The sequence below is a fragment of the Oncorhynchus nerka genome, unplaced genomic scaffold (assembly GCF_034236695.1).
Source record: "Oncorhynchus nerka isolate Pitt River unplaced genomic scaffold, Oner_Uvic_2.0 unplaced_scaffold_15___fragment_2___debris, whole genome shotgun sequence".
NCBI lineage: Eukaryota > Metazoa > Chordata > Actinopteri > Salmoniformes > Salmonidae > Oncorhynchus > Oncorhynchus nerka.
The window spans coordinates 160638-175075 of NW_027040332.1; the positions used below are offsets into that span (position 1 = coordinate 160638).

The window sequence follows — 14438 nt, forward strand, 5'->3', positions numbered from 1 at the left end:
AGCAGGTTTTGGTAGGCTGCCAATGACCATCAGCAGCATCAGCGCTTGGAGAAGCCTAATTACTGTGACTAAATGGTCACGTGGAATTTGACTGTCATCATGACTCGTGACCGCCCACCGCAACAGTGCCTTTTGCGTTCCAGTGATATTTTAAATAGAAATTGTGCACCAATATAGAATTTTAAAAGACTGTTAAATTCAATTAATTTAATTATAATGTAGCGACCCGCACAGACAGCTGTGTGTTATGTGCTAGGCTAGGAGGTGGTTGTGTTGTACTGACCAGTACCCGGTGTTCGCGGGGTCCGACATGTCAATCAACCTGCTATCTGCCAATCACGGGAATGCCTGGAATGTTCTGATGCCGGGCATCCTGGTGGTTGGCGGAGTGGCGTGGAGGGGGGGTTGGGCATTGGAAGTTAAGACCAGGTTCAGCCTTTGTTCTCTCTCTCTTACATCTGGGCTTCACAAGAGAAGGTCACGGTTGGATTGTGGGTGGTTGGATTGTGGGTTATCTATTTGGCGTGTGCTACGGCCCAAACAGTAGCCTGTGTAGAGTTGGTTCAATAAACCGTCAATTCGCAAACTCAAGCTTCTGTCTGGACAATTGTTCATTTATGAGCTAGTCAGGTCATTACAATAATATAAAACACATGGAACTTGCTAAAGTGCCAAAAATCTGCATTTTGACATGTCCTACATCATGTTTTTCTGACTTCTAGGAAGATTGTAACCCACTTAACCCCAACATTTCCCCAAGTTTTCACCATAATTGGTAAGCCCTAGTTATTTCGTTGCTTTGACAGTCCTTTTCTGATGATGATTATTTATTTGTAATTAGCGATTAATAAATTGGTGTCCCTCATTTTAAGGTGAACCCTGTTACGTGAACTGAACTCTCGTTTTAATATGGTGAAACTATTCCTTTTTAAATATTTGTTTCAAAAGAAACATTGAACATCTAATAGTCAAATCATAGTGTAAAATAAGGGGAGCTGGTTTTACTCTTTTTGACATTTTCCTGTGTTTTGTGGTAGATAACTGAGAGCGCGGCAAATAACGTATCAACCCTGTTACCCATAGATAGATGGACTACAAATAACAAGTTAGACAAATGTGTTATATAAGCTTGCATCATTTGAATGCCCCTCCCTGTTGCACACAACATGTTTCCATTCCTCCTGTCTTGGGTGATTTAGGATGAAAATGTCACTGACCAAACCAAAATAGAGACATAAACAGGTCAGGGTGTGAGTTGGGGTGGGTATTTTATACTCTTTTATTTGTATTTCTATGTTTTGGCCGGGTAGGGTTCTCAATCAGGGACAGCTGTCTATCGTTGTCTCTGATTGAGAACCATACTTAGGTAGCCATTTTTTCCACCTGTCTTTGTGGGAAGTTGACTTTGTTTAGGGCACATAGCCTTTAGCTTCACGGTTTTGTTCTGCATTTTCCAAATAAAGAGAAAATATACGCTCACAACGCCGCACCTTGGTCCTCTTCTTTTAATGGCCATGACAGAACTTCCCACTACAAACGGACCAAGCAGCGTGGTAAGGAGGAATGGACGTGGAAGGACATTTTGAATGGCAAGGGATCCTGGACGTGGGAGGAGATCCTGGTCGGGAAGGATCGCCTGCACTGGGAGCAGGTAGAAGCAGAGAGGAAGTCGAAGGCAGCAGCTAAAGCAGAGCGGCAGCAAGGAGAACGGCTAGCAAGGAAGCAGAACGGCTAGCAAGGAAGCCCGAGAGGCAGCACCCCAAAATCTTTTTTTGGGGGGGGGCACACGGGGAGTGTAGCAGAGTCAGGATTCAGACCTGAGCCAACTCCCCGTGCTTACCGTGGCGAGCATGTGACTGGTCAGGCATGGGGTGATGCGCACGGTGTCTCGGTTGAGCATTCACAGGCCGGTGTGCTCTGTGCCAGCATCCCGCATTTGCCGGCTGGAAGCGGGCATCCAGCCAGAACGGGTTGTGCAAGTTCTGCGCTCGAGACCGCCAGTGCCCCTCCACAGCCCAGTGTATCCGGTGCCTCTGCCAAGAACTAAGCCTCCTGTATGTCTCCCCAGCCTGGTGAGTCATGTGCCTGCTCCCAGAGCCAGGCCTCCTGCGTGTCTCTCCACTCCAGTGATGATCCATGGCACGAAGCCTCCAGTGATGATCCATGGCATGAAGCCTCCAGTGATGATCCATGGCACGAAGCCTCCCGTGATGATCCATGGCATGAAGCCTCCAGTGATGATCCATGGCACGAAGCCTCCAAAGACGGCCTCTAGTCCGGAGCCTCCAGCGACGGCCTCTAGTCGGGAGCCTCCAGCGACGTCCTTTAGTCGGTCTCCAGTCCGCAGCCTCTAGAGACGGTCTCCAGTCCGCAGCCTCCAGAGACGGCCTCCAGTCCGTCCGGAGCCTCCAGAGACGGCCCGCAGCGAGGGTGCCCAGTCCGGTGCCCAGATTTTTGTAGTTTACCTAGCAGGGTCTTGTAGATGACCTGGAGCCAGTGGGTTTGGAAACGAATATGAAGCGAGAGCCAGCCAACGAGAGCGTACAGGTCGCAGTGGTGGGTAGTAAATGGGGCTTTGGTGACAAAACGGATGGCACTGTGATAGACTGCATCCAATTTATTGAGTAGGGTATTGGAGGGTATTTTGTAAATGACATCGCCGAAGTCGAGGATTGGTAGGATGGTCAGTTTTACAAGGTTATGTTTGGCAGCATGAGAGAAGGATGCTTTGTTGCGAAATAGGAAGCCAATTCTAGATTTAACTTTGGATTGGAGATGTTTGATGTGAGTCTGGAAGGAGAGTTTACAGTCTAACCAGACTCCTAGGTATTTGTAGTTGTGCACATAGTCAGAGCCGTCCAGAGTAGTGATGTTGGACAGGTGGGCAGGTGCAGGCAGCGATCGGTTGAAGAGCATGCATTTAGTTTTACTTGTATTTAAGAGCAATTGGAGGAACACGGAATGAGTGTTGTATGGCATTGAAGCTCGCCTGGAAGGTTGTTAACACAGTGTCCAAAGGGCCAGAAGTGTATAGAATGGTGTTGTCTGCGTAGAGGTGGATCAGAAACTCACCAGCAGCAAGAGCGACATCATTGATGTATACAGAGAAGAGAGTCAGTCCAAGAATTTAACCCTGTGGCACCCCCATAGAGACTGCCAGAGGCCCGGGCAACAGACCATCCGATCTGACACACTGAACTCTATCAGAGAAGTACTTGGTGAACCAGCAGAGGCAATCTTTTGAGAAACCAAGGCTGTCGAGTCTGCGGTGATTGACAGAGTCGAAAGCCTTGGCCAGGTCAATGAATACGGCTGCACAGTATTGTTTTTTTTACCCCCCTTTTCTCCCCAATTTCCTGGTATCCAATTGTTAGTAATTCCTATCTTGTCTCATCGCTACAACTCCCATACGGGTTCGGGAGAGACGAAGGTCGAAAGCCATGCATCCTCCGAAACACAACCCAACCAAGCCGCACAGCGTGCATCCAACCCGGAAGCCATTATTTTTATTTAACCAAGCAAGTCAGTTAAGAACACATTATTTTACAATGACGGCCTACCCTGGCCAAACCCTAACTTGGACGACATTGGGCCAATTTTTCCCCACCACACACGCCTCCCAATCGCAGCCGGTTTTGACACAGCCTGGAATTGAATCAGGGTATGCAGTAACGCCTCTAGCACTGAGATGCAGTGCATTAGACCACTGCTCCACTTGGGAACTGAAGAAAAAAAAAATCTAGGAGCCTCATGGTTTTCACCCCCTTCCATAGATTTACACAGAATTATGACAACTCCCGGAGGCCGTCCTCCAGCCTATCAGAGCTCTTGCAGCATGAACTGACATGTTGTCCACACAATCAAAGGATCAGAGAATTAATCTAGTACTGAAAGCATAAACTACAGCTAGCTAGCACTGCAGTGTATAAAATGTGGTGAGTAGTTGACTCAAAGAGAGAGAAAGACAATAGTTTAACAGTTTTGAACAAATTAATTTCTTCCAAAATGAAGGAGAAGCAAGAGAGTGTCATTCTTTTCACTTACTTAGCTAGCAAATGCAGCTAGCTAGTTTAGCCTACTGAAACACCCTCCTCAAACAGAGAGATGCTATGTTAGCTAGCTGGCTATGACTTTCCAACACAACACTGGAACTCATTTAAGTCAAGGTAAGCTTTTGGTATTACTGCCACCAGGGCCGCCGGTGTAACTGCGTACTGACTGTACACTAACGTTGCACGATTGTAGCGTTAGTTATATTAACTATGCTGACTATGACATTAGTTTAGCTAATACGATGACAACGATGTGGGCTGTTTTTGGAGGTTTGACTTGGAAAGGTTGTTTCGCCTGGTCACATACAGCTGATTTGTTGTGCATTGAAGTCCACAACGGAAGATAACGTGGCTGTTATGAGAGTGAACTGTTTACGCGTGATCAGGAGTGTATTCATTCCGCCGATTCTGTTGAAAAACGTTTCTTAAACGGAACAACACGGGGATACACATACCTGAATTTGTCCAATAGAAGCTCTCGTTTGCAACTGTTGGACTAATGATTACACCCTATATCAGCTAGATGCAGGTAAGAGTGTGCACCTACATTGTAAACTTTCATTCATAGGCTAGGTTGTAGCAACCTCATGATGGGTATAGGGAAAATTCGAGATTATGTACATTGAACTGGGTGAAAGGAATATGAATGAGAGTCATCCAATATAATATAATAGAAATTAAGCCATTGCTCACGAAAGAAAATCGTCCTCCCTCATCTTAAACGGCACTGAGCGCCACTGTGTGTAACCTATACTATATGCCTCAAAGGGAATCTTGAAGGTGTCTTTAAAAAATATATATATTATTATTATTGTACCATAGCCATATGTTTGTTGAACACACATTTGTCATGTGTGAATCATGGCGTTGTAAATATATACAGGCAACTGCCAAAATAATGGAACACTTGTGTAGATGAGGGACACAAAGTATATTGAAAGCAGGTTCTTCCACACAGGTGTGGTTCCTGAGTTGATTAAGCAATTAACATCCCATCATGCGTAGGCTTGAAGATTGAATTAAGATGAGACAACTCAAGGAATCTCAGACAGTTCATCCAGGATTAATAATTTTCTAATACATAAATGGAAGGGTTCTGCTTCAACAAACACTTTGACAAGTTTTACATGGCTTATATACTGTCAACTCACACTTAATGCACTTTTTGATGTGGTGGGCACAGAACCACCCTCGGTAGTCAGTTACAGCCGGTATAGGCTAGGAGCCAACATGCTCAACAACTCAAGTTTCTTTACTGGCTGAAATAGCCTCCCTTCTAGGAGACTTTTCTCTGTGTCTTTAAATCAAATAACATTTTCTTTGTCACATACACATGGTTAGCAGATGTTAATGCGAGCGTAGCGAAATGCTTGTGCTTCTAGTTCCGACAATGCAGTAATATCCAACAAGTAATCTAACCTAACAATTTCACAACAACTACCTTATACACAAGTGTAAAAGAATTAATAAGAATATGTAGATAAAAACATATATGAATGAGTGATGGTATAGAATGGCATAGGCAAGATGCAGTGGATGGTATAGAGTACAGTATATACATATGAGATGAGTAATGTAGGGTATGTAAACATTATATGAAGTGGCATTGTTTAAAGTGGCTAGTGATACATTTATTACATCAATTTTTTCCATTATTAAAGTGGCTGGAGTTGAGTCAGTATGTTGGCAGCAGCCACTCAATGTTAGTGATGGCTATTTAACAGTCTGATGGCCTTGAGATATAAGCTGTTTTTCAGTCTCTCGGTCCCTGCTTTGATGCACCTGTACTGACCTCGCCTTCTGGATGATAGTGGGGTGAACAGGCAGCGTCTCGGGTGGTTGTTGTTCCTGATGATCTTTATGGCCTTCCTGTGACATCGGGTGGTGTAGGTGTCCTGGAGGGCAGGTAGTTTGCCCCCGGTGATGCGTTGTGCAGACCTCACTACCCTCTGGAGAGCCTTACGGTTATGGGCGGAGCAGTTGCCGTACCAGGCGGTGATACAGCCTGACAGGATGCTCTCGATTGTGCATCTGTAAAAGTTTTTGAGTGTTTTTGGTGACAAGTCAAATTTCTTCAGCCTCCTGAGGTTGAAGAGGCGCTGCTGCGCCTTCTTCACCACGATGTCTGTGTGGGTGGACAATTTCAGTTTGTCCGTGATGTGTACGCCGAGGAACTTAAAACTTTCTACCCTCTCCACTACTGTCCCGTCGATGTGGATAGGGGGGTGCTCCCTCTGCTGTTTCCTGAAGTCCACGATCATCTCCTTTGTTTTGTTGTGTGTGAGGTTATTGTCCTGACACCACACTCCGAGGGCCCTCACCTCCTCCCTGTAGGCCGTCTCGTCGTTGTTGGTAATCAAGCCTACCACTGTAGTGTTGTCTGCAAACTTGATGATTGAGTTGGAGGCGTGCATGGCCATGCAGTCGTGGGTGAACAGGGAGTACAAAGAGAGGGCTGAGAACGTACCCTTGTGGGGCCCCAGTGTTGAGGATCAGCGGGGTAGAGATGTTGTTACCTACCCTCACCACCTGGGGGACGGCCCGTCAGGAAGTCCAGGACCCAGTTGCACAGGGCGGGGTCGAGATCCAGGGACTCGAGCTTGATGACGAGTTTGAAGGGTACTATGGTGTTAAATGCTGAATGCTTAAATGCTAAATGCTTTACTGCTCAGAATAAGTAGAGCTCTCTTCCAGAGGAATCCCTCAGCATTGTGGCCCTTTCTAAGAATAGCACAGAGCAGAAGTGAAGGGTTAAAACTCACAGTATCTGACATAAAGTACTTGAGATCTCTATATGGATATACACTGAGTGTACAAAACATTATATTGAGTTGCACCCCCTCCCCCCTTTTGCCCTCAGAACAGTCTCAAATCGTCAGGGCATAGACTCAACAAAGTGTCGAAAGTATTCCATAGGGATTCTGGGCCATGTTGACTCAAATTCTTCCCACAGTTGGCTGGATGTCCTTCAGGTGATGGACTATTCTTGATACACAGAGGAAACGGTTCCGCATGAAAAACCCAGCAGCGTTGCAGATCTTAACTCAAATCGGTGCGCCTGGCACCTACTACCATACCCCGTTCAAAGGCACTTAAATATTTTGTCTTTCCCATTCACCCTCTGAATGGCACACATACACAATCCATGCCTCAAGGCTTAAAAATCCTTCTCCCCTTCATTTACAAGGACATCAATAAGGGATCATAGCTTTCACCTGAATTCACTTGGAAAGTATGCATCATGGAAAGAGCAGGTGTTCATAACTGCATTAGAAGTAATAATTAAGTATATATATTGCTACAAATCTCGATCTTCAGGGGCATGTATAAAAATGCTTGGCAGGCCATTATTTTGGCTACCATGGCTATATCCCCATATGATGACAATACCCCATCCACAGGGCACGAGTGGTTACTGAATGGTTTGATGAGCATGAAAACTATGTAAAGCACATGCCGTGGCCGCCTCAATCACCACATTTCAACCCAATTGAACACTGGATTCTGGAGCGGTGCCTGAGACAGCGTTTTCCACCACCATCAAATGATGGAATTTCTCGTGGAAGAATTGCATCACATCCCTCCAATAGAGTTCCAGACACTTTTAGAATCTATGCCAAGGTGCATTGAAGCTGTTGTGGCTCGTGGTGGCCCAACGCTCTATTAAGACACTTTATGTTGGTGTTACCTTTATCTAGTGAATACCATGCCTGCAAGACACTGTTATACATCAAGGCTCATGGGGTTATATCCTGCCTGTTTGGCCCTGTCTGGGGGTGTCATCAGATGGGGCCACAGTGTCTCCTGACCCCTCCTGTCTCAGCCTCCAGTATTTATGCTGCAGTAGTTTATGTGTCGGGGGGCTAGGGTCAGTCTGTTATATCTGGAGTATTTCTCCTGTCTTATCCGGTGTCCTGTGTGAATTTAAGTATGCTCTCTCTAATTCTCTCTCTCAGAGGACCTGAGCCCTATGACCATGCCTCCGGACTACCTGGCATGATGACTCCTTGCTGTCCCCAGTCCACCTGGCCTTGCTGCTGCTCCAATTTCAACTGTTCTGCCTGCGCTCTATGGAACCCTGACCTGTTCCCCCGGACGTGCTACCTGTCCCAGACCTGTTGTTTTCAACTCTCTAGAGACAGCAGGAGCGGATAGAGATACTCTCAATGATCGTCTATGAAAAGCCAACTGACATTACTCTTGAGGTGCTCCCCTGTTGCACCCTCGACAACTACTGTGATTATTATTATTTGACCATGCTGGTCATTTATGAACATTTGAACATCTTAGCCATGTTCTGTTGTAATCTCCACCCGGCACAGCCAGAAGAGGACTGGCCACCCCTCATAGCCTGGTTCCTCTCTAGGTTTTGGCCTTTTTAGGGCGTTTTTCCTAACCACCGTGCTTCTACGCTTGCTGTTTGGGGTTTTAGGCTGGGTTTCTGTACAGCACTTTGAGATATCAGCTGATGTAAGAAGGGCTATATAAATAAATTTGATTTGATTTCATATTATACATCATATTCACCCTCTATAACAACTGTGATAACAAAAAGGCTGCAATGTTATTTAAAAAATCCTTTATCAAGGGAGACAAATCGCATAAACCTTATTGATACAAATGAAATGAGATTGACCTGATAGGGCTGTAATACTCGTTAAATGCTCTGTTCTGAGAGTTGCCCCTCTGCCTGTTCCTGAAAAATCAGACCTCCCATCCACATGCACACATCTCTGTCGTGGAAGCATTTAGATGTCAGATTAGATGTGTCCCACAGCATGACAGCGGTGACACTGAAATGTTTTGGCACCTTCTTCTGTTGGCCTCCCTCCTCATCTCTATGGTTCAATGTTCCACAATGCAGCAGAACCTCAACTCGCTCTTACATGCCATCACTGGAGCTCACTCTGGTGGTGGCTACGGTATTAAAGGAAGGAAGCTATATCAGAAAAATGGACAGAAAAATGGAAACATACAAAAAGTCTTGAGTAAACCAGTCAGTGAGATTAACATGACATTGGGTAAATTATCTGACATTTTTGACAATCTTGTTGACTCCTTGCATCCATAAGTTCTAACTGTAAATTAATTTGGAGTGATTTATTCGCCAGCCCCATCCAACCCTCAGGTTACCAAACAAAGTCACAGGGTCAGACTGTTGAAATTAGATTGTGCCTTGCCTCCAAAGGGAAGATTGTATTGATAAGCCTATGCAAATAGTTCTGTCTCAAGTGGGCGCGTATTTCTGACGTAGAGAACCAGCGACAGCTCTATTTTTTTTTTAATTAAACAGTAACATGCTAAACATAAACAGCTCACATAAACATTCATAACCCATCAAAGTAGCTCTTGCTATTTACGCTTTAACATTGAAGAGGAGAGTAGACTTTAGCGTTAGCATTTCTGACGCGACTGCTCGAGCTGACTTCCTGCATTGAGGAAGCGACTGCTAGAGAGTATCTTTCATAAATTACACTGAGGTATGTCTGAAAATAAAATAAAAATTTATAGCAAGTAATTCGCTACACATAAACGACCAAAATACATGTTGCTATTTACACTTTAAAATTGAAGAGTGTAGACTTCAGCTTTAGTATTTCTGACGTGGATATCCAGCGACAGCTCGAGCTAACTTCCTGCATTGTTGAAGCACTGCTTGATAGCGTTCCAGTATTTTACATAAATTACACTGAGGTATGTCAATTTTTTTATAGCAAATCATTCGCTACTCAAACGATCAATGTACCTGTTGCTATTTGCACTTTAAAATTGAAGAGGGGAGTAGACTTTAGCAATTTAGTATTTCTGACGTAGAGATCAAACGACCGCCCGAGCTGACTTCCTGCATTGAGGAAGAGACTGCTAGATAGCGATCCCGCCCGTATTTTACATAAATTACAGTGAGGTATGTCTGAAATTTTATAGCAAATAATTTGCTACTCCGAAACATTCATAACCGATCGATGTACCTGTTGCTATTTACACTTTAAAACGGAAGAGCATAGTAGACAGCGTTAACTAGCTAACGTTAGCCTAGCTAGCAAGGATGGAATCAGAGGGCTAACGTTTGCTAACTAACTACTGTATCGAACGTTACCTAGTCAATCACTTTGTCACAGGAGGCTGGTGGCACATTTGAGGAGGACGGGCTCATGGTAATGCATGGAGCGGAATCAGTGTGGAATGTTATTAAATACATGAAACACACCTTGAAGTGCCAGCCCTCTTTGCTGTCTGTTTAGCTAACTGTAGCCCGCCTCTTTGCTACGAAGCCTAGCTATCGAAGTGGTTTGTAAATTATAGGCTACGTCACTTTGAGGGAAGGTCAGTAGTACTAGCTAGCTAGCCACTAATTAGTGTATGTTCAAACGACTTCTGATGGCTATATGGTTTGAATCTAAGGCATTCATCATTATCCTGTGTTTTAAAGCTTTCAGACTGGTCCAAGGTGCTGTGCAGATTGTCTTGAACTCAACATGTAACGTTACTGCTACTACTACTCCTGCTCCACAAAGATTCTAGATTTTTCCTAATTAAAGCATTAGAAGAGAATGGACAAATGTGGATTGGGACTAAGATTAGGATACGGATTCTAGATTTCTGAAGGTATATTTAAAGCATTTAGAAGAGGATGGATTGGGATTAGGATACGGCTCACCTCCACCTTTGTTCTTGGAATGGATCAATGAGTTTGAAGCCTGCAGGTGCCTTCGGTTTATTTTAGCAGGGCCTATCCAATACCAACAATGACTGATGGAAGGATCTACGTGGGAAATCTTCCAATAGACGTCCAGGAGAGGGACATAGAGGATCTCTTCTTCAAATATGGAAAAATTCGGGATATCGAACTAAAGAATAACAGGGGAACCATCCCTTTTGCTTTTGTTCGCTTCGAAGATCCACGGTGAGTTCCTGGAATGATCTAGTGTGTGTACACGTCCAATCACAATACCTGGCTGTTTGGCAAGGTGTTCTCCTGATTTAGTAACATCGCCTGGGACTGACCTCAGTGAATGGATGGAGAAGGCGTTGACAAGTGTATATCCCTTAGGCAAGTAAGTAAGGAGTTCTGTGCTCTCTTCTCTTAGGGATGCAGAAGATGCTGTCTATGGAAGGAATGGATATGGATTCGGTGACTCCAAGCTTCGTGTAGAATACCCTCGCTCCTCTGGTGCCAAATTTAGTGGCCCTATGGGAGGCGGAGAAAGAGGCGAAGGAGGGGGTCCTAAGGGGAGGTTTGGGCCTCCAACTCGGAGATCTGAGTTCCGGGTGATAGTGACTGGTAGGTGGACGTTCTGAGTCGTAGGCAGTTGTTTTTGTCTCTCTCTCTTGGCGGACTGGAGGTCAAAGGGACTAAGTGGAGGTCAAGTCAGCTGCCCAAAACAAACAGGAACAAAACAGTAAAAGCTCTAACTGATCATGTTGACTGCATATACCCAAACTCCGGCCATAGTGACTGGTAGGTGTATGTTTTATCATTCATTTTTGTTTTACCCATTGGTAGTTCTCTATTGTATCTGTGTTGTATGTCCTCTTATATAGCTAGACATTCCTATTTCTTAGGTTTCAATCTGGCAGTCAGATCATATGCCACTTTTTTTCTTTCAAATCAAGGGAAAATATTAGTTGAGAGACTGACAGTATTTGCATACTTATGGTGTCCCTCAAAGCTTTGCATGAAAATGTAGACACAAATGTGAATTGGAGATATGCCACTTGAAACAGGTCTATAAGAATCTGTAGTTGAAAAGGCGTAGTTGATTGTATCAAAATAATCACTTTTCCACTCCACTAAGCATTATGCAGACTTAGCAGCTTCTTGTATGACAATGTGCTGTCTCCCCTCCCAGGCTTGCCCCCATCAGGGAGCTGGCAGGATCTTAAAGACCACATGCGTGAGGCAGGGGATGTGTGTTTCGCCGACGTGCAGCGGGATGGTGAAGGGGTGGTGGAGTTTGTCCGTCGGGAGGACATGGAGTATGCCCTGCGCAGACTGGACAGGACTGAGTTCCGCTCCCATCAGGTGAGTACACCTCGCCACAGCAAAACATCTCAAATAGGAGTGCATTTGCGAGTTACAAGCATATTCAAGCCCATGGCGGAAGATTGTCTCCTCAGTCATTTGCTCTGTATGTCCTTCAGGGGGAGATGGCAAACATTCGTGTCCACGGAGAACATGGTGCCAGTTATGGTCGCTCGCAGTCCCGCTCCAGATCTCCCCGGGGGCGTGGCTACTCACCACCTCCTTACAAAAGCAGAGGGTCCCCTCCACAGCGCTACCAGTCACCTCCACGGCGCCATGTGTCCCGCCATAGCCCCCCAGCGAGGCGACACCCAGTAACACACCACAGCCCACCCCCACGCCACTATCGGTAGACCAGCCAGCCATTCACAAGAGGGCACTGATGATTAGGGGCAGTTTAATTATGTTTTGTTTATACCAGATCTCCTCCCTGACACACACAAATAATTGTCCCCCTTTTGCTTGCTATGTGCATTCCATGGTCAGTCACCCCTGCCTTCTTGTTGGCCTTAATATGGTTGATTTATTTTCCTGTTGATTGATGTAAACTTCAGTTCCCTGTGTCAGCGCACTGTATTGAGCTGAGTTCTGATGTCTGGTGAGACCATGTGTTAACTTGTCAATTTACTGGTCTTGCTGCTCTAGGTCATGTATGAACATGATCCATTTGTGATGAAGACTGCCCTGAGTGTGACTCTCAACAAAAACTAAATGTGAAGATCTGCCTGCAATGTCTATTTTTAAATGAATTGTAAGTGTGGACCTCCAAGTGTCTGAATACCTTTCGGAAATTGTTTGATTGTAATCTGCTGGTAAACCTGAAATCCTTAAATTTGTTTTATTTTAAATAAATGTCACTTTTTAATCAGTTCATTCCTTCCCCTCAATGTTTTGGTAACCTGTGGTGGCTGAACACCTGCACTCAATGGGTTGTCATGTTGCAGATTGGGTTTCATGCTATACCTTTTGTCATTTCTGGTCCATCCTCAGAGCTGAAAATATGAATTGGTAGTAGTAATGAAACATGATTATTCTATTTATTGCTTTGTCAATGTATATGTTAATCACATTACATTGCATCACTGAACTAAACACATTCCAGTAAAACAAAATTACTTGGAGCAAAGAGACCCACAACTTCTAATCTTGTACAGTATGAACCAAGTCCAATGCATCCACATTGATGCCCTCTTCAGTTGTCTTGAGGGACATTATGCCAGGACACTAATAGACATTGACAATTCCAGAATTTAAAAAGTTCAATAAAACTCCCTTTGCAAAGCATCATAATCATTTTACAATGATCATCTGAAGTGCCCACCACATATCCATCTTGTGACCATGGATGTTTATTGGTCTGACCCAAATGTCTGGATTCATAGGTTCCTTTTGTAATCAATACCCAAAATCCAATTGTCATTCAGCACTTTGGCTCCTTCATATGAATGCTCTTTAGTCTCCACACGAGGACAGCGACCTCAAACAAAACCCAATTCAAGCTAAATTGGTGGACACACTTTCATGTTCCATTGCATGCCCAGTAAGCGATGCCAGTGAGTCACAAGGCAACGTTGTTGGGGTGATCCATCTCATCTGTCACCTTTCTCTTTATTTGGGCCCATGAATTCTACGCCATCAATGGGAATGTCCTTTTCTTTTATGGCCTTCTGTGAATACAAGCACACCATATGTAGCTGTAACATTAGATTAGGTTCATGCAACTGACGTTTAAAAAGACAATGGATTGAGAGGACAATAGGCTATCATGAAGTGAGTATATTTACATTCATATATTGGAAATAGATGCCCTGTGTTTCAGTCCTGTGAAGAATAGACTTATGTGGCCTGACAGCTGACACATTGGTGTTGCATCATTTTGGTTAGCAAACAGTACGTGGTACAGCAGTTATCAATGCGTGGTGATGATGAACAGGCAGATAGCTAACATACGTCCGTGTTTGATATCATGTATTTACCTGGACACAATGCTGATATTTCTTGAACATTTCGGTACAGGGATCACCGCTTCGATCTCCCTTCAAGAATTTCTCAGCAAACCAACGGTTAAAGCACTGGTCATATTCCCGTTTTAGGTCAGTGCAGCCCTCTCCAACACTATTCATCTTCAATGCGGAATAACCATAGACCGTCTGAGAATAACAAATACTGAAAGAATAAAGATAACGATTAATTATTGAATTTATTGCAAGCAAAATTCTCTTCCGCACAGTTCTCTTGACTTCCCTTGAACCATATGATCTGTTTAGCCAGACACCATTGCGTACTTTGATGGCGTAATAAACAAGCGACACATTGTTAAAGCAACAGCACACTTTGGCTACAGGCAAACAATTTTACACCAA

General features: G+C 44.4%; 3 protein-coding genes across 8 annotated transcripts; 1 reads left to right on the forward strand and 2 right to left on the reverse strand.

Moving 5' to 3' along the window:
- Positions 1 to 5108: 5108 nt before the first annotated feature.
- LOC115125289 (uncharacterized) lies at positions 5109 to 10487 on the reverse strand. 6 transcript variants are annotated; one of them, XM_065016523.1, is made up of 2 exons: positions 10261 to 10487; positions 5109 to 8991 (listed from the first exon to the last, which is right to left on the reverse strand). In XM_065016523.1, exon 2 carries the CDS (start codon positions 6470 to 6472, stop codon positions 5756 to 5758), a length of 717 nt encoding a protein of 238 aa, XP_064872595.1. In that variant the 5' UTR covers positions 6473 to 8991; positions 10261 to 10487; the 3' UTR covers positions 5109 to 5755. The 6 variants fall into 6 exon arrangements, with proteins under 6 accessions (XP_064872595.1, XP_064872596.1, XP_064872591.1 ...); XM_065016524.1 differs by having other exon boundaries at positions 5109 to 8969; positions 10150 to 10487; XM_065016519.1 differs by having other exon boundaries at positions 10150 to 10487.
- Positions 10488 to 10798: 311 nt separating this feature from the next.
- On the forward strand, positions 10799 to 12943 carry LOC115125211 (serine/arginine-rich splicing factor 9-like). The gene is made up of 4 exons (XM_029654754.2): positions 10799 to 10956; positions 11141 to 11334; positions 11903 to 12075; positions 12195 to 12943. The coding sequence occupies exons 1-4, from the start codon at positions 10799 to 10801 to the stop codon at positions 12426 to 12428; spliced, it is 759 nt and encodes a 252-aa protein (XP_029510614.1). The 3' UTR covers positions 12429 to 12943.
- A 155-nt stretch (positions 12944 to 13098) lies between these two features.
- triap1 (TP53 regulated inhibitor of apoptosis 1) lies at positions 13099 to 14397 on the reverse strand. The gene is made up of 2 exons (XM_029654785.2): positions 14052 to 14397; positions 13099 to 13742 (listed from the first exon to the last, which is right to left on the reverse strand). Exons 1-2 carry the CDS (start codon positions 14196 to 14198, stop codon positions 13665 to 13667), a joined length of 225 nt encoding a protein of 74 aa, XP_029510645.1. The 5' UTR covers positions 14199 to 14397; the 3' UTR covers positions 13099 to 13664.
- Between the last annotated feature and the right edge of the window lie 41 nt (positions 14398 to 14438).

What these genes read in the sequence shown, in the direction of transcription:
- LOC115125289 (XM_065016523.1), bottom strand. Translation starts at nt 6,472, where the DNA reads ATGGCCATGCACGCCTCCAACTCAATCATCAAGTTTGCAGACAACACT.
- LOC115125211 (XM_029654754.2), top strand. Translation starts at nt 10,799, where the DNA reads ATGACTGATGGAAGGATCTACGTGGGAAATCTTCCAATAGACGTCCAG. An exon ending in GTTCCGGGTGATAGTGACTG is followed by an intron (nt 11,335 to 11,902) that starts GTAGGTGGACGT and finishes CTCCCCTCCCAG; the next exon opens with GCTTGCCCCCATCAGGGAGC. An exon ending in CTGAGTTCCGCTCCCATCAG is followed by an intron (nt 12,076 to 12,194) that starts GTGAGTACACCT and finishes TATGTCCTTCAG; the next exon opens with GGGGAGATGGCAAACATTCG.
- triap1 (XM_029654785.2), bottom strand. Translation starts at nt 14,198, where the DNA reads ATGAATAGTGTTGGAGAGGGCTGCACTGACCTAAAACGGGAATATGAC. An exon ending in AATATCAGCATTGTGTCCAG is followed by an intron (nt 13,743 to 14,051) that starts GTAAATACATGA and finishes TTGTATTCACAG; the next exon opens with AAGGCCATAAAAGAAAAGGA.